Consider the following 25,227-nt stretch of genomic DNA (forward strand, 5'->3'; position numbering starts at 1 on the left):
GGGGGGGTTGCAAACCACGGGAGTTCAGGCACGCAGTGCGTTGTCATTGCATCCTTGCAACTCCAATAAATAGATCAAGCATGCAAACAGTCTATGATGGCATAGAACTGCTTCCGTGCTTGACATGGTCACAGTCAGGAAAACAGGAAGAACTGGCAGGGTCATTGGGTTTTTCATAGTGAAAGGGACTGCGGAGACACAGAATATATCAATGACAATTAATAAAGTAATACGTTTACATAGGCTTTAATCATCATCGGAAATAAATCATACTAATTACCCCTCAGGATCCCTCCAATTTTATTGGTCCTTTGCACACTTTGTCCAATCCTCACCAGGACCCTTTAAACCCCCTAATTGCATTGGCTTTAAATTATATAAGAAAAAGAATCAAATCAAATCGGGACTTCATCCATTCTGCTTTTGGTGCTTTCTTCTTTGAACACCCAGTCCCTATTAAAGCAAACAGCCAACCGTCTGGCAGCCACTCCTAACAGAGCTGCCTAAGGAGAATAATCCCTCAATACTGCTTAAGATCTACTTCTTTAAGAGATCCAGTACCCCACACCTTCTACTTACCAAATAAAAGCATTAGTACTATCCATTCATGTTGGTGGTCATTGGAGAATTTTCACCTTACAGAGGGTCTAAAAAAAGAGTAATTGGTGTTGATAGTTATCACAGAAGCAAGAATTTAGACTCCACAAGTTCCACACTACTGGCTCTTTTGAGTGACATTGGTGCTGAAACTATGCTGTCCTTACTCTATGGCCAATCAACCTGCCAACTGGTAAAGAACTTCCTAGTATACTCTGAAAAAAATAACATGGAGGAAGGCCAGACTAGAATTTTTTATGCCTCCCTGATTTTTGTAATTTATTTTTTGCATCCTGCTACTACTACTGTGCTGTCATGGTAATTTAGTTTGAGTAAAACTCTCCAGCTTTTGTTTTGATAAACATATACCTCTTTAAAGCAATTATGTTGCGAGGTTACAAAGAAAGTAACCAATTGCATAAGAGGAGGCTTTATACTCACCTGTCCAGTTCGTTCTTCCAATCTTCTCTCCATTCAAGAACTATGTCTTCACATTCCATGCTTCCACGAGTGTCAGATGTCTGTGTCCTCTGCTACACGTTGTGGATTTTTCCACTGATCATAGATCACTACAGTGTCCTTTTGTGGGGTTGGCTAGAGGAACCACTGAGTGCAGTGAGGGACCAGGCATGCAACAGACCCAGACCCATGTGAAGAGGCGGTTTCACATGGGTCTGGAGGAATATTTTTTGAAAATTTAGTTTAGGCAACATAATTGACTTAAGTACACACAAAGTAACATTATTCTTGGAAGACTTTAATACCAGTAGAAACCCTTTCGTGTCTCCAAAAAGAAATGGTACAGTATGCATTTTGCTTTTTTATAAGTTATGACAGTTATTGGCAAATCAGTGGGCCCATTACAGAATTCTGAAACTCACTCTGGTCCATAAGGGTTAAACAACCTTCAGTACTGAAATAAGCAAAGTGATATGTATGGTAGGGCTGCAGCTAACGATTATTTTCATAATCGATTAGTTAGCCGAGCTATAGAGGCTTAAACGATGTGGGCGTGGCGTAAGCAGCGGGCGTAAGTGGCGTAAACGGCGGGCGTAAGCAGCGGCGAGCGGGAAATTTGAATTTTAGCCGACGAATCGACGATGGAAAACGTTGACAACGTTTTCCATCGTCGATTTTAATCGACTTAATCGAATAACTGTTGCAGCTCTAATGTATGGGTACTCCACTGGAAAAAAGATTTGGGGGTCATTGTTGACTGCAAATTGAATAACCGCACGCAATTCCAGGCTGCGACAAACAAAGCTGTCATGCATTAAAAAGGGAATGTACTGTAGAGATAAAGCAATACTTTTGCCACTGTATTGATCACTGGTTCGACCTCATCTTGAGTAAGCGGTTCAGTTTTGGTCACCTATCCGCAGAAAGGATGTCCTGATGCTGGAGAGAGTCCAGAGAAGGGCAACTAAACCTATTAAGGGACTGGAGGACCAAAGCTCTGAGACAAGGTTACTAGATTTAGACTTGTTCACGCTGGAATTGAGAAGATTAAGAGGGGACATGATTTTAATGTACAAAATGTTTAGTGGGGACGGCGCCATCACCAATAAACTTTTTTCTCTACATTCCCTAACAAAGACTAGAGGCCACCACCTAAAATTGGTGGAGAAAAGATTTAACCACAAAGGGGGTAGGGGCTTTCAGAGTGGTACATTTTGGAACTCGCTGCCACAAGCAGTGGTATCAGCAGAGATTATTGAATTATTCAAAAATCAATTAGGATTCCTTCCTCAGTGACCATAACATACAGGGGTACAGGTACTCTTAAAACAGACCCCAAGGGACTCCTATACACACATGCACACACTACACACATAAAGGTTGAACTCTATGGACCTGTGTCTTCAACCTCAAATACTATGTAACTATATTGCCTTCCCCAAAATGTACAATATTTTGTAATGTCAGCTATAATTCTTACCTACCTTACTGCTGTGTCTAAAATGTGCCATTACCATAAATTACTGTGCACCTAAATGAAGAAATTGGGAAGAAAAAAATGTTTTCTTTCTTTCACTGGCTGAAAAATGTAATGATAACTAGATTGCTGGGCTAATTTTGGGTAAATGGAAGTTTTGGAGTACCTAATCCCCTTGAAAGCCTTTTATTACAATAGCTACAGCAGAGCTGGGTAGAATAGAAACACATAGCTGATTGCCAGAATTGTTCCCCAGAAGGGATTAAACAAATAGTTGAAAAACTAGGCATTTTCATAATAGAACAGTGTCATTTTTTTTTTCCTTCTCTGAAGTGTTTTTAAAAAAAAAAATTATTTTCATTCTATTTATTTAAAGGGAATGTCTGGTGGGCTTTTGCATATTTTCCTTTTATTATGCTCAGGACTTTAAAAGAAAATCAAGTCAAGTTGATATGAAACTTTGCATAAACATATTATCTGGTCTTTTTTCCAACTTTAGTAGCTTTTTCAGATGTTCAGATGATGTTTACCAAGCTCAATAGCTGAAGCTTAAAGGAGAACTATGGGGTAAGTGTTTTTCCCCATAGTTCTCGCGGTATACTGAGACCGCCAAGTTTCATTGTCACACGTCGGCTCAAACTATGAGGTTGAGGGAAAATCACTCACCTCCATAGTTCTCCTTTAAATCCCAAATGTAATTCTTTTTTAGTTCTGTACCACTACATATTATTGATTTAGGATTTTTTTTGGGGGGGGGGCTTGGAAAACGCGTTCTAATACCTTTTTTTCCCACTGCTTTCTGTTCTTATACTACATTTTTTTGTGCTGGCAGAGCGGAGTAACAGCCACCCACAGGTCTTACATTTGTGCATATTAAGCACAGTCATATTTAGACACCCTGCACAGCTGCTTTAATAAGAGAGCTGAAGTTAGACTATAAAAATGGAGGTTGTTTTGTACAAAGTCAGTCTAACTGCATATCTATTTCTGAGACTTTAACAAAGCTTTCAATTTGCAAGTGTAAGTAAATGAGACAGCTGTGTGACTCCTTTCTTATGGGATGGCTTCTTACGAGTTTTCAGTCACATAGTGAGCCCGAAAGCTGGTAGGCTATGCAGTGATCTCTTTTTAGATAAATCATAGTGCTCTGGTAGTCCTTTTTTTTAAATTTATTTTTAGTTGAGATAAGATCCATAAAATGTATACACTTAGAAACATATTAAATAGTTTAAGCTCTTTAAAGATTTATAGTGTATTTTCTGTAAAGCATATTTTGAGTTATCATAGCATTGTTCCCATTGATGAGATTCCTATTGGGTCAGTGAGATGGAAAGGAAAGGTTCCCCCCCAAAAAACCTAACAATGATTCAATCCCTTCCCTACGTTACCCACTATAACTAAAATATACCTTTTGGCTGCTGTTGTACTATAAACATGGTTCACCTGCTTTCTGTTAAATGCTTTAAAGTATATTTCCACTTATCCAAGTTGGGATACCACCTACTTTATATTTGTTACTGTTCCCCTTTACATTACATAACATAAAAAAATAAAATATTGCTGCTTAACTTTTCAATTGCTTAAAAAGCCCTACCTAGCTTCCCCTAGCTGTGCACACTGTCTGTCCTAACAAACAGTTTAAGATCTCAAAGTTTGGTTGCTATATTGTATGTTAATGCACTTTTAAAAAACTGTCCCTCAGTCTGTCCCCTAATGATACGTTCTAAGTTATTCTGAACAGTTTCACGCTCCACATAGAGTCCGATGTATAAACCTGCTTCAGAGAAACAACTAGAAATGTAACAACTTTTTTTATGAACAAACAATATTTTTAGGTATGCTGTGTAAATGGGAACACATAACAAACATATGGTGGTGGTTTTACAAATTTGACTGCAAAAGTGGAAATTCACTTTAAATATTAATTCCAGTCAAGCAGATAAAAAAAAAAACACTGACAGATGTGTATGAGATCTATTTTACCTGCTACTGGGTTTATAAAACTGTCTATTCTTGCCTGAAATTTTGCTGTTCCTCCAAACAGCATAGGCAGGTTGAGGACCCAATTTTTCTCTGCTTGGGCGCCTTCCTGCCCCCAGTCTGTGATTGGACATTGAAGGAGCAACTTCAGGCCTATATGGTCATTGCTCTCGCCACTGTCAGCATGTTCCTTGTCACTACATTTGCATGCACCACATCTGGTTGGCCCCAAGTGCTGCTCCTCCCTCTCCTGGTCCCAGAGTGCCACTGCAAAGTACAGGGTTGAAATCAAATTAAAATTAGGTATTTACGCTGCCAACTGTGGCCAGTAACTATACTGTGGCAGCTTGTGGCTTATGTAGCAGAGCTTTGTTTGTGGTTAAGGGGTGAAGTACCTCAGAAAACTTCAAATGTGTAACTCTGCCTTCAGTGGGCTCATGTACTGGTTTGGAAGGCCTGCCATTTTTAAATGTGAAGCCCTATGTAAGAGAGTTAGGTACTGGATTTCCATGCCAGGTATTAGTGGTTATTTTGAATGAATTCAGCTGCTTTTCTTTGAATGTTTTTGAATGTCATGCAGTAGAATCTGCAGGTAAGATACGGTCCCCTTCCTCCTGTATATCTCTGTATTATTTATAGTGGGAGACGGAGGAGCTCTGATCCATAAACAGGCTCACTTTGCAGTTCCCGGCTATTAGAATTCAGCGGGAGTTTTCTGTGCTGGACTTGCACGTACTTTTCTGAAGGGAAGCGATTAATCTTGGCGATGTGAATGATACATTGAACTACTTTCACAGATAGACTGGATTCCCGTCTCAACGCTGATCAGAATTTCAAATAGCTGCTGGAAGCCGATACCCTCCATGGTCAACGATCCGAGACAGAACAAAATGTCATCTATACTTGGTGTCTTTCATTACACGTTACGGGAATTTATTTCATTATTATGTCCTGGGGATCCAGTGTGTCTTTGGAAATATTTTTAAGAACTTATTAGTCCAGATATAAAACCCGAGTTGTTGTGATATTTTTCATCTTTTAAGTTGCTTTATGTGACTCTTGTTATTATACCCCTGGAGGGAAGGTGTGCTTGTGTGTGAAGGGGGTGGGTGGTTACTTATCTGTTGGTCAGGTTAGAAAACCTCTTCTGATCATTGTTGTTTGCTGCCATAATTTTCTGCCACTTCACTATTTATAGGAAAAAACACCAACTCTTGGCCAAGCTTAGCATCCATGTTTAGGAAGCATTTTGCCTGTTTATCCATTTGATCTGCAATATCTGAAGGCTTACATACAGATTTGGTGTGCCTGGTTCAGTTATGTTTTGTTGCTTCTCAAACTGACAAGTTAATGCAATCTTTTCTTTGAGATATTACTAAAACAAGATATGTGGCATTTTATAATGCACAGCTCCAATGTATTTACTCTTTGAAAAGATCGGAGGATCTGTGCTTAAGCCTGATTTCAGTATGATAGCTTTCAAATCATTATAACCGCCCCCATTGATTTCTGCCGCACTTCCGAGAGATAGGAAATTTAATGGGTCCTTCTTTGGTTTTTTTTGTGTGTGTAAACAATATGGCCACAAGTAGGGATCTCCCGATGCCTCTTTTTCAGGCCCAAGTACAAGTACTTCCCCTCATGTACTTGCCGATAGCAATTACCGATACTTTTTCTTATAGGAACAGGTGACATTTAAAAACAAAAAACAATACAGACTAATGATTTTAGGCCTATTTCTTTATGATTAGGAAGAACTTTAATTTAAGACTGTTATAGAACAATAAAACATTTGCATTTGCTTTCACACAGCTACAGCGAAACTACAAATCCTTTCATGCATCTGCCTCTGGGATCATTTAACCTATTCATGTTAGCAGGGGAGAATTGTAACTCTATTACTGCAGTGTACTGGAAGTGTGTACTATGGATCATTTAACCTGGTACACACTTCCAGTACACTGCAGTAATAGAGTTACAATTCTCCCCTGCTAACATGAAGTGTTTGTGTTTTGTGGTACAAGTCAGAGTGATGATTTCATTTTGCAGAATTGCAGGGCAGGCAGCTGCACTACAATTACCCATCTGTCCTTCAAGCAAAGACATTTTCTCTTGTGCCAGGAAATGTACTATAGAACCATCTACAGGAAACAGGGCAGGACTAACAATTCACTTCTCATAACTTGAGGAAATGTGCAAACTGTTGTTTCAAGGAAAAGATTTGAATCAAGATAGAAGAAACATTTAGCTGTCTGCAGTGTTTTTCAGTTTGGTGGACCACACCAATACAAGTAGTAATGCGGAGAAGTAAGGGTGTAGAGAGTAGAGTTGAGTGAAAGTTTTTTTTGCTAGCTGAGAAATGAAGCACTGCCTAGGAGACCTAGGAAATGCATTCCAGGTGCCCGGGGCTAGTGGTGTCACTGCCTGCACCTTTTGCATGTTAAAATCCTGATATGATTATTCACAGATGAAAGTCTTTCAGTTTAATTTTTCACCAACAAGCATCTTATCCTTTTGTTAATCGCATGATGTTAGTTCCTAGCAGAGTCAAGAAAAGTAAAATCTTCACATAAACAGAATAGAAGTTGGAAACTCCACTATCATTCAAGGTACTTGTTTCTGTGTCCACTATTAGAAGTTTACATTAAAACTTGTTCAGACAGAAACCCAGGTAACCTAGAAGTATTTAACTGCAACAAATACTTTCACATTTCTTCTAAAAAAAAAACAATAAGTGAAAATAGAAATAAAAAAGACCTTAAATATTAGCGTGATTGACGAGAAGAAGTCAATCAACTTGCATAGTTCCAGCTTTGTTATTTCATATACAGAATCAGGCCCTCACTAACCTGTTCAGTGGAGGTGCCGAATGCTTTTTTTCCTTTCATGTGAGGAGGACGTCGGCAGCGCTGAGCAGAGGAGCGTCACTGCTGTGGGCGGAGCTCCAGGTGGATTCCCCTGGGCAGGCTGAGCGGAGGAGCGTTGCGTCACTGCTGTGGGCGGAGCTCCAGGTGGAGTCATCTAGGCAGTCACCGGCCACCTACATTAGTACCCCACCTGGAGCTCCGCCCACAGCAGTGACTCGACGCTCCGTTCAGCCTGCCCAGAGGACGGAAGGTAAAATAAAAAAAACAGCGCAAGCTTCGGCACTATGCATAGGTTATGTTCTCCTTTTTTTTTTTTTTAACTAAATGGGGTATTCCTGTAAGGTGTTGTCCCTATTGACTTTTATGGTATATTTTTCATCACATTTAGTGCAGGCAAAACAGTATATTAGTGAATGGTGGACTGAATAAGAGCAGGTTCATTGGCATAAAGGGGTGAGTGTCCTTTATTGTATAGCCCTTGATTGTTGCTGCATAACGCGGTCCATAGTCAGTGGTGCAGTGTAAAGACTGAAATTCATTAAGACATAAAATACGAGCTCTTCAGTTAATAAAAACAAATCCTCCCCGATACCGGGCAGTGGATATCCCCCACTCATAACCGGGAACGAACTGAGTCTGGTAAGTCTTCTCTTCTCTCTTCCTGATCTTTCTATCCTTTTCGGCTCTCTTTTCTTCTCTCGCTTTTACTGTTTCCCTAAATTTGCCCTTTCTTGGGCATAGTTTACAATTCTTGTGGATGTTCTGTAAGTTCATTTTCAGCATGTGAGATCGACTTTGAAAAAAAGATTTTCTCAGGTGTTGCTCCCTCTTATTGGCCCTGTTGATTTACTGTGGTCTCTGCACCACACATTGAGACCTGAAATTTTCTGGGTCTGGAGGGCCACATTATAAGGACAGCACCACTTGCACAACACGCCTGTCAACTATGCTGCACATGCTGTAGTGATATTATTTCTGTCTGCAACTGCCCTACTGTTATCTTCTTACGTTGATCTCATTTACGTAAGTGTATTATACTGCAAAGCAATAAATCATTAAAAAAAAACAAATCCTGAACTACTTCTGTAAAGAGGGTGTTTTAATACATTCTGAGGAGGTAAAGGTACAGAAAAAAAACCCTGGAAATGAATCCATGAGATGCACACAGGGAGCGTGGTTTATCTGCTGAGCAGTTACGTCCCTATCTTTAATCTGGATATCCCAGAATGTACCTGCAGGTGATGCTGGAACACCTACTCAAGGCTCCATGTTGCCTCTTGCATAAAGAAAGCTAAATCTAAAAAAAAAAGTCAGGTTTATCATTACCACCAATCTGTTTTAAACCTGCTTTGGATTAGTGAGTGTGGTTGGTGATGCAGGAAGGAGAGAGATCCATACAGCACAACTTTCAAGATGTGAAATCCTGCTGATCTGTGTTCGTATTCTGCAGTAGATCACATATAAGTTAGATTAAGGTCAGTTGAGTAAACACTTTGAAATATAGCACATTTGCAGTGTTTACTGGATAGCAGGAGTAGTTAACTGAATGTTTCCACTTGTTTCGAATTGCCTAGTGGTTTCTCACATCTTTTGGTTTGCTTTGGTTGGTTACTTTGATGAGATGTCTTAAGTTGAGTTCACAGATCGGGACACCTGCAGTTCCTGTTGGATAACACAAAAAGGAAACCAAAAAAAAGATACCGGGTACACCCCTGCTGTAGTAAGAGGCACGGGACGTTTGGAGGGGGGTGGGCCCTGGAGACAAAGGAAACATGGTGGCAGTCCCCAAGAAACAGGTGAAGGTAGAATCCATCTATAGCTAAAAGATGGGACTAGCGCAGTATAAAACTTTCCCAGACAGCATATTTCTCAGGAACACAGTCATGACGCATTGAAGTTTCATCCAATGACTTCTCATTTATACTTTGTACACCTGGTCCTTTCTATGTCCAATGGCAATGTTCTTACTGGCCAAGAAGGTGATTGGACAGTTTCCATATGGTGGGCAACAAAGCTTAGCATTGGGGGTCTGGAAAAAACAAAAAGTTTAGAAAATCGAAGTGTCTGCTCTGGATAAGGAATTTGTTTTCTTTTGAAAGTTTAAGATGACTGACAGGTGAATTATTTTTCAGGCTGTGTTTTTTGCGCTTTTTTTTTTTCTTTCCCTTTTCCGAATAATGCTACTGATGTAGTTATGATGTATAGAGTGGTGGTATATTTATTATGTGCAGAAGGAAGGTGAAACTCGTCTGTGATGTATAGGAGTCTTCTGCCTCACTGTGTATTTATGGTGGACCTTTCACTGTGGCTGCCAGAGTTGTATGTTATCCGGTGGGGAGCCGCAAATTATTGAAGCAGCAAATGGTTTAAATCTGTCTGGTGGTTGTGCAAGAAAAATGTTCTGAAGAATGTTTTATTGTGGCGAGTTAGGCCTTTGCAGAGCTAGCGAGTAATGAAACACCCTCGACATTACAGAACTCAGGTCTTAAGACAAAACTTTTTTTGTAGTTTCTAATTGAATAACTGCTTTAGAAGCCAGAGCTACAGCTCCTGAAAGTTCCTTAAAGTGCAACTAAAGTTGAAAACAAATAAATTGCTACAACGTTCAGTTTTTTAGATAGAAGAACGTTTGAAAGTGTCGTCTGTTCAAAAACGACAACTAAAAAACCTTCCTGTCCTATTTTTTGGCAAATTATGTTGTCCCTAGTTTCCTCCTTGGACGGAGGTCCCCGACACTCTGTCATTCTGCCCATTTCCTGTGAACCCAGCTTGTTCTTTACATGCCCTCCTAGGGAGCGCCTCATCACACATGCTGGGTTTACAGTACTGCAGGACTGGAAGAATGCCAGTCCCTTGTCGCTGCTGGAAGAAGAAGCTATGGTGATGTTACTGGACTGGCATGAAGACTGCCCAGAACTCAGAGGGAGAGAGCAGAAGAGCATCAGCTGCCAGGAAAGCGAGGGATAAGGTAAGTAAACGTGCTTTTTAATGGCACCCTGGGGTAGCTTTTTAATTTCCCCAGAGTTAATCTTTAACATTCAGTGGTCATTTCTACATAGCAATACAGAGGTATGGATGTGTACTACGACTTGAGCCCAGAACTGTATTCTTTCTTTGTGTGTGTGCATTTAATGAGGCCAGCTGTCAAATGCCATTGGCATGATTAACGATGCTGAGCTTGCGAATATGCGCAGCTCTGTCCTTGGTGAATAGAACGTTTGCCCAGTAGATTGCTGTGTATCACACCAAATGTGAACCGTCAAAGAATGGGTTAAATGGTACATAAGTCTCTTTGAAAAGTACTTTGAATTAATTTTTTACAAGTATGTCAAAACAGCAGATGACAAGTGGACTAAATCATAAACTCACAGAATTTATGTAGATTAAACGTCAACATAAAGAAGATTGATCATCATTCCAGCAGGCTGGAGACTGATAAGAAATAGGGACAGATGGCTGTAAAACAAAGTGTGATTTCCAACAAAGTACATATTAATGAATAAACAGTCCTGATAAATAAAGCTTTGGCGGAGAGCGCTCTGTGTTTAGTGCATGCATATTTTCCCCTCCGTTTGCGAACATTTCTGTCTGGTTGGGGCTTCACGTTCCCATACGCAGTGTAAAGGAACTTTCTTTGGAACAGTGTATCTACATACTGGAGAGTGACCGTTGCCGTTTTGATCATCGTTCCTGCACATAACTTAATGAACAATTTCATCCCACTATCTCCTTGAGCGTGTGCTTTTCAAGTGACAATCATCCATTACTGGTAGATATCTTCATACACTCTCCTAATCGAGTAAAGAATGAATCAAAATTTACAACTAGATGAACCCCCTTGTGATATAAAAATCTCCCCTTGTGATACAATACGACTTTATAAATCCAATCCTAAAATCGAAAATGAACCTTGCATCTCTCTTAGAATGTGCAACTTTGTGTGATCTTATTTCTTAGACACCCTGTTAAACAGAAAAATTAGTTGTGGAGTTCTATATTTTTTTAATGTATTTTTTAAATGAGAATACAGTTGACAAATAGAAGGCCACAAAATTTACCCAGTTAAAGTAGTTGTAGAGTTCTTGCCAAGATAACGATGCAGACTTACTCTGCTAAACTTGGTGTGGGCATTTAAGCTAACCCCCCCAAAAACAAACAAACCCAAAGACCAGGTTACAGAAGAGTTTAATCTCCAGCTCCTATTCATCTGCTACATTGTATCCTGTCATGGGCGGAATTGACATTGCAGTATGTCCTTTAGGGCTGCAACAACTAATCGACATCGATTATAATCGATTATTGAAAAAGTTGTCAACTTTTTCAATAATCGATTAATCGGCTATTGTAGGATTGTCCCTTGTATGTCAAGAAATGGAAAACATTTTGGGGAGATTTTTATATCACAAGGGGGTTCATCTAGTTGTAAATTTTGATTCATTCTTTACTCGATTAGGAGAGTGTATGAAGATATCTACCAGTAATGGATGATTGTCACTTGAAAAGCACACGCTCAAGGAGATAGTGGGATGAAATTGTTCATTAAGTTATGTGCAGGAACGATGATCAAAACGGCAACGGTCACTCTCCAGTATGTAGATACACTGTTCAATTTTTGGGGAGATTTTTAGAATCTTACCTAATTATACTGAACTTTGATATGACGTGTGTGTGTGTACCATTGTTGATTAGAGTGGAGCAGTCGGTGATTCCGCTTTTGTTGAAAAAAATCACCTCTATTTAAACTATGTATGTTGCAAATATTTTAGCAGGTTTCATTGCCTTCCATTAAAATTGCTGTTTGCATTACAGTGTCCTTTCTCAAGCTAAACGCTAACCGGGTGGTCTGCCTTCATTATCAGCAACTGAGCAGTGTCTGTTGCAAAACGAAAGGAAGTACCGTCCACATTTTATTGGGCCATAAAAGAGTGATAGAAGCCATCTCAATGAAAATCTTAATACAGGGGATGACATTAATCTGACTTTGAACACTCTGTAGACTTCTGCAGGAAAATGCTGAAAATCACTTATAAAAGGAGTAAGATGCATTTTATGGGGTATTTTGAACACAAACCTTTGTCAGAAATGGCCAAATACAGCCTTGTATGTATTCTGATTTGCTCCAAATGGAGCCTATGCAGGGCTGAGGACTCTCTCTGGCCCTATGTGACCGCATTGGACCAATCGCCAACGTGGTTACTTGGAGTCACCTGCTGCTCCATGCCTGGGAGACCACCACAAACACATATACTTAAATTGTTTTCACTCTTCCAATGTTTTGTTCAGCCACTGGGAGTTACAGAAAAGCCTTGTGTAGCTAAGAGTCACTGGACTTCCCATGTGACAGCACTGGTTGGCCCAGCAATGCCACATGCTCCTCTATACCTGAAAGTACCAGGTATTTCTTTTGGCTACCAAATCTAAATGGAGCAGAGGGGAAAGTATGTGTTGCTGGGCAAGAGGGGATTAAAGAAAACTTATTGCTTTACACAGCATGGGCAACTGGTGGTGTCTACTTTCAGGCACATGGGTTACTTTTAATCTCAATCAATGGTTCTCTCTCTCTCTTCACTAGTCTGCTGGCCCGGTATGACTGCTTGAAAGGCACAGTGTTCATGTGGCTGAGATTTTTTCGCACCAGTCATTGACCAAGAAGAGTGATTTTAGTGAAATAAAAAAGGCTTCTTATAGGATGACCTGGAACATTTGCATGTAATGTAGTAATGAAAATTTGGTACAACGTATAATGTGGAAAACCCCTTTAAATTAGACAAATTGATCTCAACAAAGAAACATTTTTGTGCGCTTAACTAATAAAGTAGCACAGGCTATAAGTGCCCCAGGGTTTTTTTCCCTTGTAGCCTCGCTATTGGCTCATGAATAAAGTGACAGGTCTCTTTTGAGAGTTCATGGATCCTTCCTTTAAGTTGTAGTATGAAGCAGTTTGGACCTATTTTAAGAACATGCTACATTTCCCAAGCGCAGCAATTTCATGCAATTTAAAGAAAGCCTTTTATCAGGACTTTTGAGACTGGCAAAAGTCCTGATGATTGAACGGCGCCTCGTCCCTTCTGACGGTTTCGGTCATTAAAATGTATGTTCAATGAACAATGTTTTAAATATGAAATTGTAATACTCTTAACTTGGATTACATACGGCGTTCATATTGTACTCTTTGAAATGGCTCAGCGGGACAGCTGTGGAAAATGGAATATATTATACGGTGGGAGTCAGCATTACCATAATATTGTGAGCCCGTAGACAGCGAACAGAGTGTATTATGATTTTCCCGCCTGTGTGGAGGTGAAAATGGGAATAATAACCTTTTCTCCTTTTCTTTAGAATGATTCAATTTATTTATTTTCCTGTCTGCCCAGGAAGTTTGGCTGAAAGGCTAATGTGAAAAATACATTAGCATCCCCGGAAATGGTTGGGGCACTGCTTTAGGGTTTTGTGTATTCAGAGATGGCAGGTTTGCTTGGCAAAGGCCACAGGGTTTCAGAAATTGCTTTGAATTATCTCAGCTGTTCGCTGATCAAATCATATAGTTAAAGCAACATAAAAAAAATGCACAAACAGTTTCCTGCAAAAGAAGAGGTATTACCTGTATCTCCTACCTTCACTGTGTTGAAGTGCTTCAGCCTCTTTCAGAATCTTCAGAATGCATTGCTTCCAGCGGTATCGGATACCGCTGTGTCCCTTCTTGTCTCACCACTATAGTTGCATGTCACTACAACCTCTAGTTAGGTAGGAGTTGGAGGATGGGACCACTGTTCACAGCGGGTGATACTCCTGGAATTATCAAATGCTGGAGATGATAAAGGCGGCTGCAGTTCCATCCTCTGGCCCCTACATCACTACAGGACACAGTAGCCTGGCCACAGTTCTACCCCGGGCTAAATTTCTATTTAATCTTATGGTCCCCCAGGCAGTTTGGAAAATGAAGCTGTGGCTGCAATACTTCCCTTCAGTCCTGAGCTGTCCCTGCAGTACCTCTTCTTGGCCACAATATGTCTTTTAGGTCGAATGATGCCCAAAGTCAGTAACTCAGGAAGACTGATGTGAATGCAGGACATCATGGGCTTATCTGGACGCCCAGTGTGTGCTGTTGAAGAGAGGGACATAGACATCCCCACTCCATCTTTGATCTCTGCATTAGTCAGGACCACACTGTCTGGGAAAAACAAAACAAAAATATAAAATACAGAGCAGGGGACCTTCAGGGGTTGGAGAAGGTGGCCTGGGGAGGGGGTTGAAGCAGAGTGACGGAGAGATGAGCTCCTCAATCTGCTCTTTCTCCTTTCAGTGTCCAGGCAGTGGGAAGGACAAGACCTGTAAAGGCTACTTAGCTGCAGCAGAGAAAAATCTGACCTGCCAGACAGGGCTGTGTGGTAGGGTAGGGTAGTACTATTTAGGACTGGATGGACATAAATACAAATTCTTTTGCAGGCAAAAAGCTTCCTTATATGTATCTGTGTATCTAGCTGTGTGCCTGGTGTTCTGTTTTAAAAACAAACAAACCCCAGAGCAAAATGTTTATTAATCCTTGCAGTGGGTCTACCCCCACACTGCAAGGGTTAACCACTCATCTTGGTCTAGGGAGGAAATTGGTCTAGGGATGAAAATAAAAAAGTTATTCTCACCCGATCCTCTGAGCCAGCTTGCTCTTAGACTGGTCCTTCCAGCCTCGTTCCTCCTCCGCTGCAGCGGTCTAAGGTCCCTAAAGTTCTGTACACAGTGTATAGGATGTGAAGATGCCGAGGGACATAACATTGCTGCAGCAGGGGAGAAGACAGGCTGCAGGTAGAGCGGTCACAGCCGGCTTGGAGGATTGGGTGAGTATAACTTTATTTTCCTCCCTAGACCAAAACAAGCAGTTAACCCTTGCAGTGTGGGGGTAGCCCCATTGCAAGAGTTGATTTTAAAAAATGAGTCCTTTTATAAGTCGGACATTCGGACTCAAAATAAATAACACTTGGTGAATAAGTATGCTGGCACAGTAGGAATCATTTCAGATTTATTCCAGAATAAGATTTATTTCAGGATTTTTCTATTCTTGTATAAGCTCAGTTATGACGCGTTCTCAATACAATGTGCTCATGAAGTTCCTGTTCCTTATACAGTTTTTCTGTCTTCAGCGTACTTAGCACCAGCTCATCAGCTATTACATTTTATAATTTCCCTTTTAAGGTCATTTTGAGATTTAGTTTTTGCATTGCTTTTATTACACACTGTGAAGGTCTGGCAAATGCCTATAGGCACTATCCCCAGTATAGTGCACTGGATTTTGCATAGGAGTGTGTCACATGCTAAACATAAACACTTGCGTCACTCACATATATATTTGCCATCGGCCTATTTCGGTGGGTGACCTATCTGACAATTCTCATTGCCACGTGAACTGCACAGATTGTCTACTTTTTTTTTTCCGTTTGAGTCACTGTGGGAATCCTGCAGTTATTAATCATCCAGATGTTGAGCTGCAGACTGCTGAAATAATGTGATCTTCCAGTGTGGAGAAAATGACTGGGGTTACTCCAGATCAAAGGCACACTGCCAGGCCAGTACTCTTCTCTGCCACCCACCAGCTTCTGGTCAAGTTCTCTACTGATGTGTGCACTTTATTGTATAAATATAAACACAGCTGAACCACAAGTTGTAGAAATACAGTCATCAGTGTTTTTTTGTCTCCAGTGATGTAACATATTTGGTTTCTTTTCTAGGTCCCTTCCGATGGGAATGCTGGATTGCTAGCAGAGCCACAGATTGCAATGTTCTGTGGCAAGCTTAACATGCACATGAATGTTCAGACTGGAAAGTGGGAAAATGACGCCTCTGGAACGAAGTCCTGTATTGGGACCAAAGAAGGAATCCTGCAGTACTGCCAAGAGGTATGTGCCTATATGATATACAACTGTGCATGGACTATACCATTACATTTCATGGATGGGGAGGGGGGCAGTAGGATCTGTAGGGTGACAGTTACTTGGTGACAAAGTTCTCCCTTTAGCCCTATGTGGTGCGCTGTAGTGGAACTATTCTTACCTTGCCTTGTGGCCAACTGGCAGATTTCTGCTGCTCTAGATCAGCGTTTCTTTTTTCCATCACAGCACTCTTTAAAAGTATGCAAAATCTCAAGGCATCCCAGTCTTAAATGTACAGGATTTTAGGGGGGACGCCACACAAAAACATAATATGGGGTACACCCTTTACATCCGAACACCCCTTTCACATTAGTGTCCACCTTTACATCAAGAGCCCTTCTTTACTTTTAGAAATTAATGAAAGATTGGAGGGATACAGATGATGGACTGTTTTCTTAGCATCTTTAGCTAAATACTAGGGATGCACCGATATCAAGTACCATACTCGGTACAAGTACAGATACTTTTCGAGCTCCAAGACTAGACTAGAGAAACATTCAAAAGTTAGGAGGCAGATGTCATGTGTAAGGAGCACACAGAGGTCCTGGGATTTGTACATCTCGGTTTTAATGTATGATTTTGTTTCTATAAATAAAGGTGCACCGATACCATTTTTGTAAGTACGAGTACTGATACGTTTTTGTTTATTTATTGCCATGTGACAGATTTTCTAAAACAATACAGACTAATGATTTCAGGACAGTGATGGAGCGCCAGAGCCAGGTCCCAGCTGCAACCGCTGCAACCCTGGCAGTTCTCATGAAAATGCCAAGTATCGGCACTGATATCTGAACTGGTATCGGTGCATCCCTACTAAATACATATTCATACGGTTGCTAGAAATACTATATCCCAAATATGCTGTGCGTTGAGGGGAAATGAAACACAGGCAGATTTTACTGCTAACATTAATCAAAACCTATGTAAGAAATATTATTGTGAATATCTTTCAAATTAAAGGTGCCTAACTGAACATGTAATGTTTGTTTTACTGTCCAAGATTTCACCATCTCTGTATATGTTTCTTGCCATTACTGATATTTTGCTATTGCGTGGGCATTGTTGTATTTCAGCACATGACCACTCCAGGTCACTGTTGTTAAAGGGTATGTAAACCCAAGAACAACATTTTTAATACATTGTAGCTTGCTTGTCCTTCGATGTGTTCATATTTCAGACAAATACCTTTTAAGCAAGTGCAGAAAATACCAGTTTGTCTTGCCAGAACTGCCATGTCCTTGTCACTTCCTGTGAGCTGAAAGCACAAATATTACCTACTTACCTGCCTCTTAAGCTGTCATCTCTACGCTACTAATTATCCTCCCCAATATAATGGAGATGAATAAAGGAAGAATCTATTTGTAGTCCACATCACCCTGGGTGACGCCAACGGCTTCCTCCAAAGACATATAGTGAAGGAGTGAGCATAGCCACCCAGTGAGAGGAAGTGAGTTATTTGCGGATTACCAGGAAACACCCCCCCCCCCCCCAAAAAAAAAAAAACAACGCAGACAACACATTTTAGGACTGCTAAGCTGCAATATTTTAATTTAATTTGGGGTTTAAAGATGCCTTAAATTGGGATTCTTGTTAAAGAAGTAAAGGAGGCAATATGATGCACAGGAGGGATTTTAAAGTTGGTCACTGCCCTGCTTTATAACTCGTATAAAATGTAAAGAGTATTTTAAAGGATGCTGCTAATCAAATAACAGCAAATCTGTGGTTCAGCCTTTCTAGTTTTTTCAGTTCCTCAGCAGGCCCATAGACTTGAATCAATAGAAGCAGCAACAAAACAAACATTTGTGTAGCAATGCAAAGCAGGATGCATTTCCTTTAAGAGAAAGTGCAATGGCAGCCTCCATCCTGCTCTGATTTTGTGTCATTTCATTTATAGATTTCTTTCTTCTGACCATTTTGTAAACTGTCCTCTGTAAATCCAGGCATTTCAAGGTCTTCATTAATATTTATGTGGATGCAGCCAGCCTGTTCTGTACTAAGTAGGAGATTCCGTAGCTGTAGCCATTTGACTGTTCTGGTGATGTCACAGTATGGCCACCTCATCAATTTTTCTTGTTTTCTGTGTATTCTTGGCAGTGCTTGACAATCCTTGGTACCTGTACATTTTCCACGCAGATTTACTCCTCTCCCGCAGTGAAAATCCCCATAAAGCAGATTTGTTGCATATTTAAGAAGAATCACATTGACTGACATAATTATTTTTCCCCAGCTCCCTCCTGTTGATGAGTTAGAGAGGCTTATGGGGATTGGTGGATACGGAACACTCAGTCATGGCAGCTTGTTCTACCTTTTTAATCTGCGAGAGCATCCAGTCATGAAAATTAGCTGTCGGAATGTGAAAGCCACTGTTTCTAATAATAAACCTGTAAAGAGCCACTGGGAAATGTAAAATATCTAAGCTGACTAAAACCTCTACCTTTCTGGCAAATATGGTATTAGAAGACATATTAATAAAATCCTCATCTTTCTAAATAATTACTTTTTATGCTGTTCCTGGAATGGACCTTTTGAAGTATCGTTTGCAGCCTTCTCTGACCTTCTTTTTACCATTGTGCTAAATAGAACTTTTGAAATAACAATCAGATCTCGGAGAAACCCTGCTAAAATGTATATATCTACTACTCATGGTTCGTTAGTGTGATCAGTAAGTTATACATATAGAAAGAAATAAAAAATGTTGGCATATATTTGTCAGTTAGAGTGGATAATTATTAGCATTCTACCCCTCAAACACACATACGTACACACACTATACATCAAAATAATTTTGTATATCATGAAATTACATTTATATTAACAGCCAGAGAAGAAATTTAGACAGTCAAAAGCTGTCCCCTTACATTTTATTATTTATGAAGATTGGAATGGCACCCTTAGGTTGGTGACCACTGGAGAAAGACATCTTTTACAATTGTGATCAGTGGAAAGAATGCCCTATTACATTGGTTGTCAGTGGCAAGAATACCCCCTTACATTGGGGGTCAGTACTCCCATGCTGCTGGCTTAGCTGAGTAATATTGGTGGCAGAACTATGCAAGCACTTTCAGGTGATCCATTATTCCACTACTGCTCCAAGGAACCGCTAGCAACCTATGGAAGAACTCTTAAGGTACCATGGAACCCTGGTTAAGAAAGGCTAATCTATTTTATTCAAAGGGAAACTGTGATATGTATACTGTTTGGTACAACAGCCAGTTCATCCATCAAAAAAGTTAAATATTAACACATTTTAATTTGGTAAATAAATATGTGCCGAGCTAACAAGTGTGTGTGTGTGTGTGTGTGTGTGTGTGTGTGTGTGTGTGTGTGTGTGTGTGTGTGTATATAAATATATATACTTAAGTAAAGTGCTCCACCATCAAATATTGTAATTAAAATGATGTACCACATACATCAAGTGTTCCAAACATTCTACCACACAGTATTGTCCTTCACAACAGTATATCAAACACACATATACATCTCAAGAGTTCACAATATAGTGCAATGTTTGGAACACTTGATGTATGTGGTACATCATTTTGATTACAATATTTGATGGTGAAGCACTTTATTTGTTGCATTTGATTTAAGAAGGATTTGATTATGTTTGTACGATCCATCCAGGATTCACATTTTATTTATATATACAATCTATATATCTAGCTCGGCACATATTTATTTATTTTTATCTTCATCTGTTTTTTGGGTGGACATTAAGTGCTTTGTAGCTTGGATTAGGTTATTGGCGCGAGATTTATTATTTACATTTTCATTTGTGTACTAGGGCCTTCCTTACCATCTTGTCTTGATTTGTATTGTAACTGTAATGTCTTCCTTATATTGTGAAGCGCCGCGCAAACTGTTGCTGTGGGTTAAAGCATGAATAATAATAATATTATTTTTATATATACAGTATATATTTTTTAAACATGATGGTTTGTCTGATAACTGAGGTTCCTGACCTTTTTTGGCTAGTAAACCCTATTCCAATGTAATGAAGTACAAAAAAAAAATGAACCTACTGAAAATGTTATCATATAACACTTCTCTATAAAGGGCAAATTCTATTCAAAGGACACTCTCTATCTGCCCACTTAGTGGTGTTGTGTCCTATCACTATGTATGTTCTATGTCTGATAATGTCAGAGCTTAGACAGGGTCAGCTTTCTTCCTCCTCCTGGCTGCCCAGGCATATTTACTGCATCCTGGGAGAAGGTCCCATACTCCATGTCTGGAAGGAGTAGGTATTTCAGAAGGTCAATAACAGCACAAGAAGAGAGAACATCAAGGAGATGTTCTAATACACAGCTAATGCGTAATAACAGAGGCTGTTGGAAGTTATGTAACAAGTAACTTAGAGCCTTGTGTGGCTCCAAACACACCTGCCTTACAATACCATAATTAAGAAAATGCCGGACTTTAATTTATAGTGGTTTTGAACTTTTTGGGGGTAAATTTATATACTTTGTATTAATATTTTTAATGTCTACTTTTCAGCTAGCAGGTGGAATTTTAGACTCGTGTTTTTGTTTTCAAGGCTGTTTGCTGCTTTGTGTCATCTGTCATTGGGCAGCTCAATCTCAAACTGTAATATAAACTTGACCCCTAACCAATATATACACAGATTTATTTAGAGCGCTACTACTGTATGGAGAGACTTACGTTTAAGATGTCCCTGTGTCTCGGAAGAAAATCGTCTGTGATCCCCGTGTGGAGCTTGATTTGGCCAGGGTACAAGTGGGGTAACGATGGGATGGATGAATGCGTGCCTAGATGGTATAGGGCTGGCAGGAACGATCATATATTCAAGCTGTGCAGACTGGGATGGCCCGACCTGGCCGCAACGGCAGTGCATGGTGACCGCTAGATAGGTGTCAGTGGGTCAGGCTGTACGACAGGCTGCACATGAAGACAGAGGGGGCCGCAATGAGTTGGAGTCTGCTAAACCCGCTGGGCGTCAAAGAAGGTGCCCAGTGGGTTCAGATAGCGCTACGCGTTTCGAGGTACTTGCCTCTTTGTCAAGCCGAGATACGAGGTGAAGGCTCTTCATTATCCAACTTTATTGCAATCACTTGTGCCCACGTCCCCAACAGTTGGTACTCCAGGTAGTGCGCTTTTCCATTTGTTTTACATTCTTCCCTAACCAATATAGTTTAGGCGTTTGAATATTCTAAATCTGCCACTCAGTTGAGTGAAATCAGATATATTGCCTTACTTTGTGCTCTTCCCCCACACCCTATTCCAACGCCTAGCAGCCCCAACCCGGTATGGAAATGTTTATTAACTGTAGACTCAAGCTTGGCATATACTCCTGATTCTTTTGAGAGTTGCAGAGCACCAAAAAAACTAGATTGTGTTGGGTTATGAATGAGTAGACCAGTATGGGATTCAATGCTTTATATGTTTATTTAGAAGTGCTTCAATCCCTTATTAAAGTGACACTAAGCTCAGCAGTTAAATATTAAAAATGCATTCAAGTACCTTAACTATTAACAAAAATGTATCTTATTTGTGTATCACTCGGCTGTAGATCCTCAAATCATCTCTGAATTGGTGCGGACACTGTCCTTCCTTCTGGAGGGTGGCTACTTTTGCTCCACATGGTCCCTGTGTGTGTTGTAAAGTAACCACTGCTTCAAGTGCTAAAACAATACACTGCGCTATCTCCCCTTATTGTGAAACAGTTGAATAAGACCCCCTAAATCTCCAAGTAGACCATAAAACAACCCCAAAACACACCTATGTGTGTATACCACCGTATATATAAAATGTACACATAAAATACAATAGTTATGGTGCAAAAAATATATTAAACTATGTGAAATAATGTGTGACTCATTGATTTGCATATCTTCAAATATTAATCAGCATAAATCATCAAACAATGTGAATAGTGTGTACATATATAAAGAATGATCAATAATAAAATATAACTATATAAATAACTAAAGTCCATATAAATTACAAAACTTCATCCGATCCTCACAGGACAGAGATGACTCGTGATCAGTTCAAACAGTGATGAAAAAATGATGAAAAAATGTATATGTGTAATCATATAATCCCAATCTGAAGATCATTCTTTATATATGTACACACTATTCACATTGTTTGATGATTTATGCTGATTGATTTGCATATCTTCGAATATTAAGGAGTCACACATTATTTCACATTGTTTAATATATTTTTTGCACCACCGCTTCAAGCTCACTCCTGTTATGGACTACAATCTCATATTAGTTTACACATTTGTATTGAGATTGTAGTCCACCACCCCAGATTTGGGATTCCTGTTGCAGGAAAACACAAGTTTCTGATGCAGGAATCCCTAATCGCACCTAAACATACAGGTGTGAGTGGAGCCTAATACACTTCCCCCCCCCCCCCCCCATAAAGAGCACCCTCTCCTGCTTACCATTTTTCAGGTAGGAGGCTGCAAAGAGGCTCGATCCCTGGTGATCCAGTGGTGATTAATGAGGTCTGGTGCAGACTTTACCAATCCATCCTCTTGGCCAGCGTTTACTAATGCATTGCAGAGCACTGGCCGAAAGGATTTGAGTGCTGTCAGGAGAAGCAGCAATGCTGTCTGCATCCGACAGCGGTCCGTGACTGCGTGCCTGACTTGTCAACTGGGTGCCGGCCACATAGTACCGGTTTAGAACAGGGTCTCAAAGTACCGGCCCACAAGTTTTACTCAGAAGTGCTTTACTGCAAGAGAGACCCCCACCTATTGATTTTAGTTTATTGCTTGTATGCATGTTTCTCTATAATTTATACTATTATTAATACAAATTTATTTGCGTTGCTTTTTACCTTTCTTTTTAGCTTTGAACAATGGTTACAGTAAATCACTGCATATAAATATATCATCTGATATAAAAAAAAAGCTTTTATGTTGCTTTCTGAGTGTTTTGCTGAACCGGCAAGTGTATAATGTGCTCTGTGCAGATCCGTGCGGTAAATGCATTGAATCGCAAAACAGATGTCAGCTGGAGGCCTCAATCTAGCCTACCATCTTGTTGGTTGATGTGCATCTGCAGCCGGCATTTATTAGGATTCAATTGCTGACTTTGTGCTGCTTGTCTCAGCCTGACAAAGCTCTTAGGAAGAAATAAGCAGGTCATTAGACTCTAGAGTTTTCAGTATCACCATTGTTCTCCTTCATTATGGCACTAGCATCAAGTATAATGTAACTACACTGAGACACTGAGTGATGTATATAATAGTAATCGTATTAAAGTGCACCCGGAGCTGACGTTTTGGTTGCGAGTTGAATTTCTTAGTTTTTTCGGGGGTGAAATCGCATACCCCTCATATAACGTTATGAATAATCGATTGGCTTTCCTGCAGTTGAGTGGAACTTGAATTTTTGGTGTAGGTATCTCGCTAGTAGAGTTAGGGCATCAATGTGCATTTGAACTCTGCCCTATGTAAGTCATACAAAAGCAACTTGAATCCAGTTGATGCAGCTTAGGGGAAGCCCAGCTGCAGGTGAGATTTTCCTGTTGATGATCTCTGATCTCAGAAGAATCTCAAACTGATCTCAAATGCTGGCTGAATGCACCTGAATTTTCCCATCTACCCAAGGGGAGATATAAAATGTTGACTGATGATTCAGAACAACTGTCTCATCTCACCTATGCATTGCATTAACATGGTAATCCAGTAATGCATGATCAGCGGTGCTTACCGGTTTTTGAGTGGCACCCCAATGCACTTTGCAAATGCAACCCAACACAGATATGGGAACTATCTGTGTGCTATAGAGCTCTGTGCTTAAAATAAAGTCTCCTGTCTGGTTTTCTCTTTTTTTTTGGTGTATTTTGGCCATTCAAAATGAGGCTGTTTAACCTCAGTACTTGGCATTGTGCGTGTGATAAAGCACCGCAGGATACTAGACAGGTTGAAGGAGACCTTAATGAAATAGATGCTGTTCAGTGCTTTAAATGAAAAGGGACAAGTTAGATGCTAACTGTTAATTTTAATTCATATTGACAACATGTTGGTCCTGGCATTAGTAGAAGGGCTTGTGTACTAGGGCATTTGTTGAGTATGTAAAAGCAGCATAATGTGGCTTGGAACCAGGACAGAAAGACCTCCTGAAAGATCGCAGAAGCTCCTCACACCCATTCAAGGAAATCTCATGTTAAAAAAAGCACGGCACTATTCATTAAAATAACACCTGGTGAAAACTGATTTCTGTTTTATTACTATTGTTGCATATCATCTTTCCACTTCTTTGTCTCTCCGCCAGGTGTAGACAAATTGCAGAATTAAGAGGAGTGATTGTTTATTATGCATTATATTTGGAGTATGTAGGGAAGGAAATATTGGCAATAACATAAAGGAAAAAGACTCCTCCTCCTTCCCAAGATCCAAATAAACATTTAAAAGGACTTTCATTGTCAATAAATCAACAGCTATAACATTTGTTTACCCCAGGACTCGCGTAATAAACCACATAAATATAAAACCATTGTGGGATCATTACCTTAAAGCGTATCTAAACCCAATAACAACAGTTTTATATATTACAGCTTACCAGTTTGTAAATGTGGTGGCTACATTCATCTTCTTTTTAAACCTTTACCTGGTGATCCGGCCAGTAACATACTTCCTGTCTGAGGGTGGCTCCACTCTATGGAGAAGCAACAAAGCCACCCTTGGACAGCAGCATTGTCTACCTGTTGATAGGGTAGTGTTAGATGCACTAGCCGATTTAGATGGACTGGACTTAATACATTCAATTCAAACTCCATCCAATACTTTTAGGCATTTATGGCAACATGTTTTTGTTCTTTTTGGAATAAAGTTTTTCACAAAAATGGATAAAAGCTGACTATTGTAATCACCCCTGTCAACGTTCAATGGTTTGCCTCAGCCCTCTGTCACTTTTGCTGGACATTTTTTATATATATAATAT

At 40.0% G+C, this 25,227-nt stretch overlaps 1 protein-coding gene across 4 annotated transcripts in view; it reads left to right on the forward strand.

Moving 5' to 3' along the window:
* APP (amyloid beta precursor protein) overlaps positions 1–25,227 on the forward strand; it is a 207,434-nt gene that overhangs the window by 42,518 nt on the left and 139,689 nt on the right. For all 4 annotated transcript variants that reach the window (XM_018562783.1, XM_018562782.1, XM_018562785.1 and 1 more), the window contains exon 2: positions 16,101–16,268. In XM_018562783.1, coding sequence (XP_018418285.1) covers positions 16,101–16,268 — 168 coding nt within the window. The remainder of the gene's footprint in view (positions 1–16,100; positions 16,269–25,227) is intronic.

Source organism: Nanorana parkeri, unplaced genomic scaffold (assembly GCF_000935625.1).
Source record: "Nanorana parkeri isolate BGI_ZX_2015 unplaced genomic scaffold, ASM93562v1 scaffold599, whole genome shotgun sequence".
Lineage (NCBI taxonomy): Eukaryota > Metazoa > Chordata > Amphibia > Anura > Dicroglossidae > Nanorana > Nanorana parkeri.